Genomic DNA, 15,562 nt, shown 5'->3' with positions numbered 1-15,562 from the left:
TTTCTTTTGTGTCCACTCCTGTGTTTGGCTAAAAAAAAAAAACTGAGCCAAAAACTGCATCAAAACTGTCGTGTGATCCTGGCCTAAAAGGGAGTCAAGATATATCATGGAATAGTTAGGGAAAAAAAAAAAGGCCAAAAAGGTGCAAGTAAACCAGTGACCATAGGGATGGAGAAAGAAAAGATAGACAGAGCCAAGCAGAGAGTCTGTTGGGATAGGTGAATAGTGCAAAAGGCAACCCACCAATATTGGACCGTAATGGCCGTAGGCGGTCGACATCAGGATAAAGCAACAAAACTATTTTAAGTCGAATAAACCACTTTTGTAGTCCTGGGAGAGAGCAGGATGATGCTGTAGTGGCCATTTACACGTTCAGGCGGCAGCCTTTGTCTATTACAGTGTGGCCTGTCCATTGTCTCTGTAGAGGAGGGAGCAGACGAGCGTTCAGGAGAGGTGTACATGAAGTTCCCCATCCAGCACGGACCATTAGAGGAGTTGACCGAACCATGTCTGCAAATCCGAGAGGAAAATTGGGCCGTTCAGCTAAACTTTATAGAACCAATGTCTGGCCACCTGCATTAAATGCCCCTATGAATCACATCATCTGTTTGGGGCCTGAGGGCAGTTCTTTTTTGTCAAGTTCATCTAGTTATATCAAGTGGACGTTAGAGTCTGCTGCCATCAAACTTCGTAGGGTTATTTCTCCATATCTTCAAGAGACCAGAAACAAAGATGGATTTGCAGATAATGGGGCAGATTAACGAATGTGTTTGCAGTTTGAATATGTTGTAAAATGTGGCGCATTTCTGGCGCATAATGTTTCATCAGGTTTTAGACCTATTTATTAAGCATATGTGCCAAAAGAACAGATCTACAAAAATGTCTAGAAAAGATGCTAGACATGCTGCTAATGTGTTATATTAGTCCTCTTAGCTATAGACCAATCGCTTATCATCTTTGATTCGTTATGATTTTCCAATTTTTCTGTAAAAATGTTGCTGTTTTTTTTTGGGTGAATTGTCCTTAAAAAAAATAAAAAAATCAGGTTGGCAACCCTGTTGTGCACCTATATATGATTTTATAGGAGATAAGTCTTGCAGTCATACCTATTATATCGCACTTCTTAGGTGGACATCTACGGGATGATTATGGGCGCTGTCAGAAGGGTTTGCTCACCACTCTACCACCAGATATCAGTAAGCTTTCTTTGCTAAGCCACCTGGATCTCAGCTTCAACCGCTTTGCCGAGCTGCCATCTTGTGTCACTGCCCTTCCTTTACTTACCACTCTCCATCTTGGGCACAACCAGCTCAGGACACTTCCAGATGATATTGGTGAACTGAAATCCTTGACAGAACTCGCTCTCATGTCTAACCAACTAACAGCGCTCCCTGCAGGCATTGGGCAGCTGAAAAATCTGAAGAAAGTGGACCTGTCTGAGAACAGGCTGGCGTCTCTACCAGAGGAGGTTGGAAACTTGCAGCAATGTATTGATCTAGAGCTTTCTGGAAACAACCTTGCCAATCTTCCCGAAACAGTGTGTAAGTGTCCTGAAAGGCAAAGTGTGAATAGAGCCTTAGGGCTTGTTCACATCTGCATTGGAGGCTCCTTTAGGGGCCTCCGTCACAGATCCAGCCAAAAATACCAGAAACAATAGCGCAGCATGCTGCGCTGTTGTTTACGGTAAAGCCACGGACACCCTGAAGGAAACCCGATGGAACCCATTAAAGTCAATGGGTTCTGTCAACGCTGATGGTGTCTGGAATACAACGGAACCAGCGCTTCCGGTATTTTCATTGTTCTACGCTTCTCTAATGGAGTAGAACAACGGAAACACTGACGCAGGTGTGAACAGGCCCTAAGAAGATTTCTATTCATTGTCATCTAGCAGAGATTTTGAAAACAGTAATAAAAAAAGGGCCTCATATATCAAATCTGTGGCACATAGAATTGCCATTTCTAAATAATAAAAATAAAACATAGACCCTAATTTGTTTTCAAGGCCACTTTTTTTTTTTTTTTTTTTACTGTGGATGTTTTGATTCTTGAGATCCAATGTGTATAACTAGTTCCATAAGGGAAGCTTAATAATTGTCTAATCAAACATGATGCAACTTTCTAAAATAATGATAAATTCAATTCCTCAACATTTTCAAGATCTCTGCTTGCTGTGAATCAATGCAACATGTTCAATGTTTACATCCAGAAGCTGAAAAAAGTTGTTTTATTGTACATACCTAATACAACTCACAGCTAACAGTTTTACTACAATTGTTTCCAGTCTAGACAATGCTCTGTGATAAATTTGTGGCGCTATCCTGTAGCAAACAGCTGTCAAGGATATTATGTCTGTTCCGGTTCTAAGCCTCAGAGCAATATATTATACATGGATAAAGCTTTATTTATACATAAAACCACTTATAAAGTGTATTCATCATTATTTCCATTTTTTCTAAATATAATTATTTGGTAATTTTTGTATGCAGTACCTTGTACAACTATAGCGGAACAACCAGCGGAGTGAACCACGTATTTAATCCCAAATAATATAGGAATATGTTTGAATAATGAATAATTCTTCTTTCTATAGGTAACATGATGTCCCTCCAGCAGCTTTACCTTCACAGCAATGCTCTTGTGGCTGTGTCAGCAGGTCTGGCCAGTTTATCTAACCTCTCTCGTCTGGACTTAAGGAACAACAGGTTACGCAGTGTCCCTATAGAAATACTTGAGTGCTCGTGTGCATGTCTCCAAGGGAACCCCATAGGTGAACCAGAGCTGCCACCTCTTTCTGAAGGTAAAATACTATATAAAGGGCTGCAAAATATGTCAGCTGACAAGAATTATCTCCGTGATTGACAGTCTTCTCTGTAAGGGCATGCCCCCACGTGGCGGAATTCCTCCGCAACTGTCCGCATCAATGCCGCACCTAATCCGGGTTGCGGATTACGGCTGCGGATCTGCCCAAAATGTGCAGTAAATTGATGCGGACTAGCTGCTGCGGACTGCGGGAAAAGTGCTTCCCTTCTCTCTATTAGTGCAGGATAGAGAGAAGGGACAGCACTTTCCCTAGTGAAGGTAAACGACTTTCATACTTACCGGCCGTTGTCTTGGTGACGCGTCCCTCTTTCGGCATCCAGCCCTACCTCCCTGGATGACGCGGCAGTCCATGTGACCGCTGCAGCCTGTGATTGGCTGCAGCCGTCACTTACACTGAAACGTCATCCTTGGAAGCCGGACTGGAGACAGAAGCAGGGAGTTCTCGGTAAGTATGAACTTCTATTTTTTTACAGGTTGCTGTATATTGGGATCGGTAGTCACTGTCCAGGGTGCAGAAACAGTTACTGCCGATCGCTTAACTCTTTCAGCACCCTGGACAGTGACTATTTACTGACGTCGCCTAGCAACGCTCCCGTAATTACGGGAGCCCCATTGACTTCCTCAGTCTGGCTGTAGACCTAGAAATACATAGGTCCAGCCAGAATGAAGAAATGTCATGTTAAAAAAGCAAGACGCATCCGCAGCACACATAACATGTGCATGACAGCTGCGGACTTCATTGCGGAATTTAGAATCTCCATTGAAGTCAATGGAGAAATTCCGCCATGAGTCCGCAACCAGTCCGCCACTGCTCCGCAACAGACAGAGCATGCTGCGGACACCAAATTCCGCTCCGCAGCCTATGCTCCGCAGCGGAATTTTACTCAACGTCTAAACGAACACTTCTAAATTAAAGTGGAAGTCAATGGAGAAACGGCTCCGCTGCGGATTAACGCTGCAGAGTGTCCGCAGCGGAATTCAAGTGCAATTCCGCCACGTGTGAACCCAGCCTAAGGCTCTGTTCAGGGGCTTCCGGGGCAGATCTGGCAGGGTTTACCGGAGGCAATAACGCAGCATGCTGCGCTATTGTGTCCGGTAAAATCACAGACACTCCGACGGAAAGCCGACAGAACACATTAAAGTCAATTGGGTCCGTCGGCAACCGGCAGTATTCGTTGTGCAACGGAACCGTTTCTTCCAACGGAACACACCAATGCAGGTGTAAAGTCGACCTAAGGCCTTATTCACACGAACGTCTTATACGTTTCGCACGGACCTATGTTAATGAATGGGGCCGTTCAGACTGTCAGTGAATTTCACGCAGCGTATGTGCACTGCATGAAACGCATGACATGTCCCATATTTGCCCGTGTTTCACGCTGCACGCACCCATTGTAATCAATGGGTGCCGGCAAATCGCGCTCGGCACACGGAAGCACTTCCGGGTGCCGCGTGTGATGCGCGCTACAGCAGTAAAAACAATGAATGAAAACAGAAAAGCACCATGCTGCCCGCAGATCAGACTGCATTCTCAATGGGACAGGTTCCCTTTAAGGAAAATTCCATGTGTAATTTATCCTTGAAGATGCTTCACTCGTCTTTAAACATTCTCTATTGACATGAAATCTATAAGTAAAGGAGTTGTCTCAGGAGAGACATTGACAGCTTATCGTTAGGATAATTGCCAGAGTGAAGTGACAGTAGCAGTGCTAGGAAAGGGCTCAGAAGCACGATGCCGCTTGCTCTGTTTACATCACATCAGTGATGGCGTGCCATAATGTACCATCAGTGATGGGGTGCTGTAATGTACCATCAGTGATGGCGTGTTGTAATGTACCATCAGTAATGGGGTGCTGTAATGTACCATCAGTGATGGGGTGCTGTAATGTACCATCAGTGATGGCGTGCTGTAATGTACCATCAGTGATGGCGTGCTGTAATGTACCATCAGTGATGGGGTGCTGTAATGTACCAGCAGTGATGGGGTGCTGTAATGTACCAGCAGTGATGGCGTGCTGTAATGTACCAGCAGTGATGGCATGCTGTAATGTACCATCAGTGATGGCGTGCTGTAATGTACCAGCAGTGATGGCGTGCTGTAATGTACCATCAGTGATGGGGTGCTGTAATGTACCAGCAGTGATGGCGTGCTGTAATGTGCCAGCAGTGATGGGGTGCTGTAATGTACCAGCAGTGATGGGGTGCTGTAATGTACCAGCAGTGATGGGGTGCTGTAATGTACCAGCAGTGATGGGGTGCTGTAATGTACCAGCAGTGATGGCGTGCTGTAATGTACCAGCAGTGATGGCGTGCTGTAATGTACCATCAGTGATGGCGTGCTGTAATGTACCAGCAGTGATGGCGTGCTGTAATGTACCATCAGTGATGGCGTGCTGTAATGTACCAGCAGTGATGGCGTGCTGTAATGTACCAGCAGTGATGGCGTGCTGTAATGTACCAGCAGTGATGGCGTGCTGTAATGTACCATCAGTGATGGCGTGCCGTAATGTACCAGCAGTGATGGCGTGCCATAATGTACCATCAGTGATGGCGTGTTGTAATGTACCAGCAGTGATGGCGTGCCATAATGTACCATCAGTGATGGGGTGCTGTAATGTACCATCAGTGATGGCGTGTTGTAATGTACCATCAGTGATGGGGTGCTGTAATGTACCATCAGTGATGGCGTGCTGTAATGTACCAGCAGTGATGGGGTGCTGTAATGTACCATCAGTGATGGCGTGTTGTAATGTACCATCAGTGATGGGGTGCTGTAATGTACCAGCAGTGATGGGGTGCTGTAATGTACCAGCAGTGATGGCGTGCTGTAATGTACCATCAGTGATGGCGTGCTGTAATGTACCAGCAGTGATGGGGTGCTGTAATGTACCATCAGTGATGGCGTGCTGTAATGTACCAGCAGTGATGGCGTGCCGTAATGTACCAGCAGTGATGGCGTGCCATAATGTACCATCAGTGATGGCGTGTTGTAATGTACCAGCAGTGATGGCGTGCCGTAATGTACCATCAGTGATGGGGTGCCGTAATGTACCATCAGTGATGGCGTGCTGTAATGTACCATCAGTGATGGCGTGTTGTAATGTACCAGCAGTGATGGCGTGCTGTAATGTACCATCAGTGATGGGGTGCTGTAATGTACCATCAGTGATGGCGTGCTGTAATGTACCATCAGTGATGGGGTGCTGTAATGTACCATCAGTGATGGGGTGCTGTAATGTACCATCAGTGATGGCGTGCTGTAATGTACCAGCAGTGATGGCGTGCTGTAATGTACCATCAGTGATGGCGTGTTGTAATGTACCAGCAGTGATGGCGTGTTGTAATGTACCAGCAGTGATGGCGTGCTGTAATGTACCATCAGTGATGGTGTGTTGTAATGTACCATCAGTGATGGGGTGCTGTAATGTACCATCAGTGATGGCGTGCTGTAATGTACCATCAGTGATGGGGTGCTGTAATGTACCATCAGTGATGGGGTGCTGTAATGTACCATCAGTGATGGCGTGCTGTAATGTACCAGCAGTGATGGCGTGCTGTAATGTACCAGCAGTGATGGGGTGCTGTAATGTACCAGCAGTGATGGGGTGCTGTAATGTACCATCAGTGATGGCGTGCTGTAATGTACCATCAGTGATGGCGTGCTGTAATGTACCATCAGTGATGGGGTGCTGTAATGTACCATCAGTGATGGCGTGCTGTAATGTACCATCAGTGATGGCGTGCTGTAATGTGCCATCAGTGATGGCGTGCTGTAATGTACCAGCAGTGATGGCGTGCTGTAATGTACCAGCAGTGATGGCGTGCTGTAATGTACCAGCAGTGATGGCGTGTTGTAATGTACCAGCAGTGATGGCGTGCTGTAATGTACCATCAGTGATGGGGTGCTGTAATGTGCCATCAGTGATGGGGTGCTGTAATGTACCAGCAGTGATGGCGTGCTGTAATGTACCAGCAGTGATGGCGTGCTGTAATGTACCAGCAGTGATGGCGTGCTGTAATGTACCATCAGTGATGGCGTGCTGTAATGTACCAGCAGTGATGGCGTGCTGTAATGTACCAGCAGTGATGGCGTGCTTTAATGTACCAGCAGTGATGGCGTGCTGTAATGTACCAGCAGTGATGGCGTGCTGTAATGTACCAGCAGTGATGGCGTGCTGTAATGTACCATCAGTGATGGCGTGCTGTAATGTACCAGCAGTGATGGCGTGCTGTAATGTGCCATAAGTGATGGCGTGCTGTAATGTGCCATCAGTGATGGCGTGCTGTAATGTACCATCAGTGATGGCGTGCTGTAATGTACCATCAGTGATGGCGTGCTGTAATGTACCATCAGTGATGGCGTGCTGTAATGTACCATCAGTGATGGCGTGCTGTAATGTACCAGCAGTGATGGCGTGCTGTAATGTACCAGCAGTGATGGCGTGCTGTAATGTACCAGCAGTGATGGGGTGCTGTAATGTACCATCAGTGATGGCGTGCTGTAATGTACCATCAGTGATGGCGTGCTGTAATGTGCCATCAGTGATGGCGTGCTGTAATGTACCATCAGTGATGGCGTGCTGTAATGTGCCATCAGTGATGGCGTGCTGTAATGTACCAGCAGTGATGGCGTGCTGTAATGTACCATCAGTGATGGCGTGCTGTAATGTACCATCAGTGATGGCGTGCTGTAATGTGCCATCAGTGATGGCGTGCTGTAATGTACCATCAGTGATGGGGTGCTGTAATGTACCATCAGTGATGGCGTGCTGTAATGTACCATCAGTGATGGCGTGCTGTAATGTACCATCAGTGATGGGGTGCTGTAATGTACCAGCAGTGATGGCGTGCTGTAATGTACCAGCAGTGATGGCGTGCTGTAATGTACCAGCAGTGATGGCATGCTGTAATGTACCATCAGTGATGGCGTGCTGTAATGTACCAGCAGTGATGGCGTGCTGTAATGTACCATCAGTGATGGGGTGCTGTAATGTACCAGCAGTGATGGCGTGCTGTAATGTGCCAGCAGTGATGGGGTGCTGTAATGTACCAGCAGTGATGGGGTGCTGTAATGTACCAGCAGTGATGGCGTGCTGTAATGTACCATCAGTGATGGGGTGCTGTAATGTACCATCAGTGATGGCGTGCTGTAATGTACCATCAGTGATGGCGTGCTGTAATGTACCATCAGTGATGGGGTGCTGTAATGTACCAGCAGTGATGGGGTGCTGTAATGTACCAGCAGTGATGGGGTGCTGTAATGTACCAGCAGTGATGGGGTGCTGTAATGTACCAGCAGTGATGGCGTGCTGTAATGTACCAGCAGTGATGGCGTGCTGTAATGTACCATCAGTGATGGCGTGCTGTAATGTACCAGCAGTGATGGCGTGCTGTAATGTACCATCAGTGATGGCGTGCTGTAATGTACCAGCAGTGATGGCGTGCTGTAATGTACCAGCAGTGATGGCGTGCTGTAATGTACCATCAGTGATGGCGTGCCGTAATGTACCAGCAGTGATGGCGTGCCATAATGTACCATCAGTGATGGCGTGTTGTAATGTACCAGCAGTGATGGCGTGCCATAATGTACCATCAGTGATGGGGTGCTGTAATGTACCATCAGTGATGGCGTGTTGTAATGTACCATCAGTGATGGGGTGCTGTAATGTACCATCAGTGATGGCGTGCTGTAATGTACCAGCAGTGATGGGGTGCTGTAATGTACCATCAGTGATGGCGTGTTGTAATGTACCATCAGTGATGGGGTGCTGTAATGTACCAGCAGTGATGGGGTGCTGTAATGTACCAGCAGTGATGGCGTGCTGTAATGTACCATCAGTGATGGCGTGCTGTAATGTACCAGCAGTGATGGGGTGCTGTAATGTACCATCAGTGATGGCGTGCTGTAATGTACCAGCAGTGATGGCGTGCCGTAATGTACCAGCAGTGATGGCGTGCTGTAATGTACCATCAGTGATGGCGTGTTGTAATGTACCAGCAGTGATGGCGTGCCGTAATGTACCATCAGTGATGGGGTGCCGTAATGTACCATCAGTGATGGCGTGCTGTAATGTACCATCAGTGATGGGGTGTTGTAATGTACCAGCAGTGATGGCGTGCCGTAATGTACCATCAGTGATGGGGTGCCGTAATGTACCATCAGTGATGGCGTGCTGTAATGTACCATCAGTGATGGGGTGCTGTAATGTACCATCAGTGATGGCGTGTTGTAATGTACCAGCAGTGATGGCGTGCTGTAATGTACCATCAGTGATGGGGTGCTGTAATGTACCATCAGTGATGGCGTGCTGTAATGTACCATCAGTGATGGGGTGCTGTAATGTACCATCAGTGATGGGGTGCTGTAATGTACCATCAGTGATGGCGTGCTGTAATGTACCAGCAGTGATGGCGTGCTGTAATGTACCATCAGTGATGGCGTGTTGTAATGTACCAGCAGTGATGGCGTGTTGTAATGTACCAGCAGTGATGGCGTGCTGTAATGTACCATCAGTGATGGTGTGTTGTAATGTACCATCAGTGATGGGGTGCTGTAATGTACCATCAGTGATGGCGTGCTGTAATGTACCATCAGTGATGGGGTGCTGTAATGTACCATCAGTGATGGGGTGCTGTAATGTACCATCAGTGATGGCGTGCTGTAATGTACCAGCAGTGATGGCGTGCTGTAATGTACCAGCAGTGATGGGGTGCTGTAATGTACCAGCAGTGATGGGGTGCTGTAATGTACCATCAGTGATGGCGTGCTGTAATGTACCATCAGTGATGGCGTGCTGTAATGTACCATCAGTGATGGGGTGCTGTAATGTACCATCAGTGATGGCGTGCTGTAATGTACCATCAGTGATGGCGTGCTGTAATGTGCCATCAGTGATGGCGTGCTGTAATGTACCAGCAGTGATGGCGTGCTGTAATGTACCAGCAGTGATGGCGTGCTGTAATGTACCAGCAGTGATGGCGTGTTGTAATGTACCAGCAGTGATGGCGTGCTGTAATGTACCATCAGTGATGGGGTGCTGTAATGTGCCATCAGTGATGGGGTGCTGTAATGTACCAGCAGTGATGGCGTGCTGTAATGTACCAGCAGTGATGGCGTGCTGTAATGTACCAGCAGTGATGGCGTGCTGTAATGTACCATCAGTGATGGCGTGCTGTAATGTACCAGCAGTGATGGCGTGCTGTAATGTACCAGCAGTGATGGCGTGCTTTAATGTACCAGCAGTGATGGCGTGCTGTAATGTACCAGCAGTGATGGCGTGCTGTAATGTACCATCAGTGATGGCGTGCTGTAATGTACCAGCAGTGATGGCGTGCTGTAATGTGCCATAAGTGATGGCGTGCTGTAATGTGCCATCAGTGATGGCGTGCTGTAATGTACCATCAGTGATGGCGTGCTGTAATGTACCATCAGTGATGGCGTGCTGTAATGTACCATCAGTGATGGCGTGCTGTAATGTACCAGCAGTGATGGCGTGCTGTAATGTACCAGCAGTGATGGCGTGCTGTAATGTACCAGCAGTGATGGGGTGCTGTAATGTACCATCAGTGATGGCGTGCTGTAATGTACCATCAGTGATGGCGTGCTGTAATGTGCCATCAGTGATGGCGTGCTGTAATGTACCATCAGTGATGGCGTGCTGTAATGTGCCATCAGTGATGGCGTGCTGTAATGTACCAGCAGTGATGGCGTGCTGTAATGTACCATCAGTGATGGCGTGCTGTAATGTACCATCAGTGATGGCGTGCTGTAATGTGCCATCAGTGATGGCGTGCTGTAATGTACCATCAGTGATGGGGTGCTGTAATGTACCATCAGTGATGGCGTGCTGTAATGTACCATCAGTGATGGCGTGCTGTAATGTACCATCAGTGATGGGGTGCTGTAATGTACCAGCAGTGATGGCGTGCTGTAATGTGCCATCAGTGATGGCGTGCTGTAATGTACCATCAGTGATGGCGTGCTGTAATGTACCATCAGTGATGGCGTGATGTAATGTACCATCAGTGATGGGGTGCTGTAATGTACCATCAGTGATGGGGTGCTGTAATGTACCAGCAGTGATGGCGTGTTGTAATGTACCAGCAGTGATGGCGTGCTGTAATGTACCAGCAGTGATGGGGTGCTGTAATGTACCAGCAGTGTTGGGGTGCTGTAATGTACCAGCAGTGATGGGGTGCTGTAATGTACCAGCAGTGATGGCGTGTTGTAATGTACCAGCAGTGATGGCGTGCTGTAATGTACCATCAGTGATGGGGTGCTGTAATGTACCAGCAGTGATGGGGTGCTGTAATGTACCATCAGTGATGGGGTGCTGTAATGTACCAGCAGTGATGGGGTGCTGTAATGTACCAGCAGTGATGGCGTGCTGTAATGTACCAGCAGTGATGGCGTGCTGTAATGTACCAGCAGTGATGGCGTGCTGTAATGTACCAGCAGTGATGGCGTGCTGTAATGTACCAGCAGTGATGGGGTGCTGTAATGTACCATCAGTGATGGCGTGCTGTAATGTACCATCAGTGATGGCGTGCTGTAATGTACCATCAGTGATGGCGTGCTGTAATGTACCATCAGTGATGGCGTGCTGTAATGTACCAGCAGTGATGGCGTGCTGTAATGTACCAGCAGTGATGGCGTGCTGTAATGTACCAGCAGTGATGGCGTGCTGTAATGTACCATCAGTGATGGGGTGCTGTAATGTACCATCAGTGATGGCGTGCTGTAATGTACCATCAGTGATGGCGTGCTGTAATGTACCATCAGTGATGGCGTGCTTTAATGTACCAGCAGTGATGGCGTGCTGTAATGTACCAGCAGTGATGGCGTGCTGTAATGTACCAGCAGTGATGGGGTGCTGTAATGTACCAGCAGTGATGGGGTGCTGTAATGTACCATCAGTGATGGCGTGCTGTAATGTACCATCAGTGATGGCGTGCTGTAATGTACCATCAGTGATGGCGTGCTGTAATGTACCAGCAGTGATGGCGTGCTGTAATGTACCAGCAGTGATGGCGTGCTGTAATGTACCAGCAGTGATGGCGTGCTGTAATGTACCAGCAGTGATGGCGTGCTGTAATGTACCATCAGTGATGGGGTGCTGTAATGTACCATCAGTGATGGGGTGCTGTAATGTACCAGCAGTGATGGCGTGCTGTAATGTACCATCAGTGATGGCGTGCTGTAATGTACCAGCAGTGATGGCGTGCTGTAATGTACCAGCAGTGATGGGGTGCTGTAATGTACCAGCAGTGATGGCGTGCTGTAATGTACCATCAGTGATGGGGTGCTGTAATGTACCATCAGTGATGGCGTGCTGTAATGTACCATCAGTGATGGCGTGCTGTAATGTACCATCAGTGATGGGGTGCTGTAATGTACCAGCAGCGATGGGGTGCTGTAATGTACCAGCAGTGATGGGGTGCTGTAATGTACCAGCAGTGATGGGGTGCTGTAATGTACCAGCAGTGATGGCGTGCTGTAATGTACCATCAGTGATGGGGTGCTGTAATGTACCATCAGTGATGGCGTGCTGTAATGTACCATCAGTGATGGCGTGCTGTAATGTACCAGCAGTGATGGCGTGCTGTAATGTACCAGCAGTGATGGCGTGCTGTAATGTACCAGCAGTGATGGCGTGCTGTAATGTACCAGCAGTGATGGCGTGCTGTAATGTACCATCAGTGATGGGGTGCTGTAATGTACCATCAGTGATGGCGTGCTGTAATGTACCAGCAGTGATGGGGTGCTGTAATGTACCAGCAGTGATGGGGTGCTGTAATGTACCAGCAGTGATGGGGTGCTGTAATGTACCATCAGTGATGGCGTGCTGTAATGTACCATCAGTGATGGCGTGCTGTAATGTACCATCAGTGATGGCGTGCTGTAATGTACCAGCAGTGATGGCGTGCTGTAATGTACCAGCAGTGATGGCGTGCTGTAATGTACCAGCAGTGATGGCGTGCTGTAATGTACCAGCAGTGATGGCGTGCTGTAATGTACCATCAGTGATGGGGTGCTGTAATGTACCATCAGTGATGGCGTGCTGTAATGTACCAGCAGTGATGGGGTGCTGTAATGTACCAGCAGTGATGGGGTGCTGTAATGTACCAGCAGTGATGGGGTGCTGTAATGTACCAGCAGTGATGGCGTGCTGTAATGTACCATCAGTGATGGCGTGCTGTAATGTACCATCAGTGATGGCGTGCTGTAATGTACCATCAGTGATGGGGTGCTGTAATGTACCATCAGTGATGGCGTGCTGTAATGTACCATCAGTGATGGCGTGCTGTAATGTACCAGCAGTGATGGCGTGCTGTAATGTACCAGCAGTGATGGCGTGCTGTAATGTACCATCAGTGATGGGGTGCTGTAATGTACCATCAGTGATGGCGTGCTGTAATGTACCAGCAGTGATGGGGTGCTGTAATGTACCAGCAGTGATGGGGTGCTGTAATGTACCAGCAGTGATGGGGTGCTGTAATGTACCAGCAGTGATGGCGTGCTGTAATGTACCAGCAGTGATGGCGTGCTGTAATGTACCATCAGTGATGGCGTGCTGTAATGTACCAGCAGTGATGGCGTGCTGTAATGTACCATCAGTGATGGCGTGCTGTAATGTACCATCAGTGATGGCGTGTTGTAATGTACCATCAGTGATGGGGTGCTGTAATGTACCATCAGTGATGGCGTGCTGTAATGTACCAGCAGTGATGGCGTGCTGTAATGTACCATCAGTGATGGCGTGCTGTAATGTACCAGCAGTGATGGCGTGCTGTAATGTACCATCAGTGATGGCGTGCTGTAATGTGCCATCAGTGATGGGGTGCTGTAATGTACCATCAGTGATGGGGTGCTGTAATGTACCATCAGTGATGGGGTGCTGTAATGTGCCATCAGTGATGGGGTGCTGTAATGTACCATCAGTGATGGCGTGCTGTAATGTACCATCAGTGATGGCGTGCTGTAATGTACCATCAGTGATGGCGTGCTGTAATGTGCCATCAGTGATGGGGTGCTGTAATGTGCCATCAGTGATGGCGTGCTGTAATGTACCATCAGTGATGGGGTGCTGTAATGTACCATCAGTGATGGCGTGCTGTAATGTACCATCAGTGATGGCGTGTCGCACTGCAGCAATCATGTGCCCCTACAGCACCTCACTGCTGTGATGTAGACACGGACTGGCGGGGTCCATGGGATCATCAACGCTAGAGCAGCAGGGGATTTCATAGGTAATTATTCTCTGATTTGTTATTTTAGCTTATATTCAATATTTCGATTTTTTTTTTTTTTAAACAGCTAGACATGCCCTCTTAGGCTGGATTCACAGGAGCATGTTCGGTCCGTAAAATACGGAACGTATTTCGGCCGCATTTCTCGGACTGAACACACTGCAGGGAGCCGGGCTCCTAGCATCATAGTTATGTACGACGCTAGGAGTCCCTGCCTCTCCGTGGAACTACTGTCCCGTACTGAAAACATGATTACAGTACGGGACAGTTGTCCTGCAGCGAGGCAGGGACTCCTAGCATCGTACATAACTATGATGCTAGGAGCCCGGCTCCCTGCACTGTGTTCGGTCCAGGACTTGCGGCCGAAATAAGTTCCGTCCATTACGGACGTAATGTGCTCGTGTGAATCCAGCCTTACCTTTATTGTTAATTTATAACATTGTCAGCTATTTGTAAAAAAGTGTCATGGGGTTGGAAAATCCCTTTAAGCAGAAATCTCATATCTTCATCAGTTTTTGGCTTCGTAAACATGACAAAATTGCCCAAGCAGATTTGTCTGGGCTGTTGTACCATGGAACCAGAAAAGACCTCATGACTCCTGTAATGTAACCAGTACTTTTCCTATAAATATCAGTGTGGAGCCACGTTCACACAGGGAAGTTTGATGCAGCTTTTTAGCTAAAGCCAAAAGAGGAACTTAAAGGGGTTTTCCCATCTCAGACCTTTATGGCATATCCACAGGAAATGCCTTATTTATCTGAAAGATGTGGGTCCCAGCTATGTGACCCGCATCTGTATCGAGAATACGAGTCACCTGCTGGCTGCCGTTTCCAGGCGGAGACTAAGTATAGAGGTGGCCACGCATGCATGCCGCTCTCTACATTCTCTTTTATGAGAGTTACGGAAACAACTGATCAGCGCTTGCTTGGCTGCTTCTGTAACTCCCATAGAGCAGAATGCTTAACATAGCATTATAAATAAAACAGGTATGGCTGAAATATGGCGAAGATGAAAATGAAAAAACTTCCCTTGCTAATTATAGCCAAAATCGGCTAAGTCCTCTAGGAGTTAAAGAGAGAAAAAGTATAAAGCAAAAGACTTCTCAACTTGGATCTACTACTGGTTTAGGGTGAAAGCATGTAAAAAATGCACCAAAACTGAGCTGTGTGAACAAGGCCTTGTACTGGTGACAGTTCCCTCTATGATTGTACTGTCTTCTCTGCAGATGAAAGTCAAAGTGTAGACCTAAAGGAGCTCTATGTGAAAGCAGAAGACAAGAGGTAAGTCATGCCAGTCTTTGCAGTTTTCCAGTTACAGTGTAGCTAAACGTTTGACAAACTTCTGACATGTCATAGTGACATGTCAGAAGTTTGGATTGGTGGAGGTCCGAGCACTGAGACCCCCACCAAATGTTTGTCAAACGTTTAGCTACATGTGTTTTGAAGCTTCATTCGCTTTGTTCACAAGCTAAAGTAAAAACGGCTGTAAAATA

At 47.6% G+C, this 15,562-nt stretch overlaps 1 protein-coding gene across 2 annotated transcripts in view; it reads left to right on the top strand.

The window, feature by feature from the left end:
• Window positions 1-15,562, top strand: part of PIDD1 (p53-induced death domain protein 1) — a 38,013-nt gene that overhangs the window by 2,689 nt on the left and 19,762 nt on the right. For both annotated transcript variants that reach the window (XM_075837596.1, XM_075837595.1), the window contains exons 2-4: window positions 1,128-1,541; window positions 2,591-2,797; window positions 15,296-15,350. In XM_075837596.1, the coding sequence (XP_075693711.1) occupies window positions 1,128-1,541; window positions 2,591-2,797; window positions 15,296-15,350 (676 nt within the window). The remainder of the gene's footprint in view (window positions 1-1,127; window positions 1,542-2,590; window positions 2,798-15,295; window positions 15,351-15,562) is intronic.

Source organism: Rhinoderma darwinii, chromosome 9 (genome assembly GCF_050947455.1).
Source record: "Rhinoderma darwinii isolate aRhiDar2 chromosome 9, aRhiDar2.hap1, whole genome shotgun sequence".
Lineage (NCBI taxonomy): Eukaryota > Metazoa > Chordata > Amphibia > Anura > Rhinodermatidae > Rhinoderma > Rhinoderma darwinii.
This window is presented reverse-complemented; position numbering and strand designations above follow the sequence as displayed.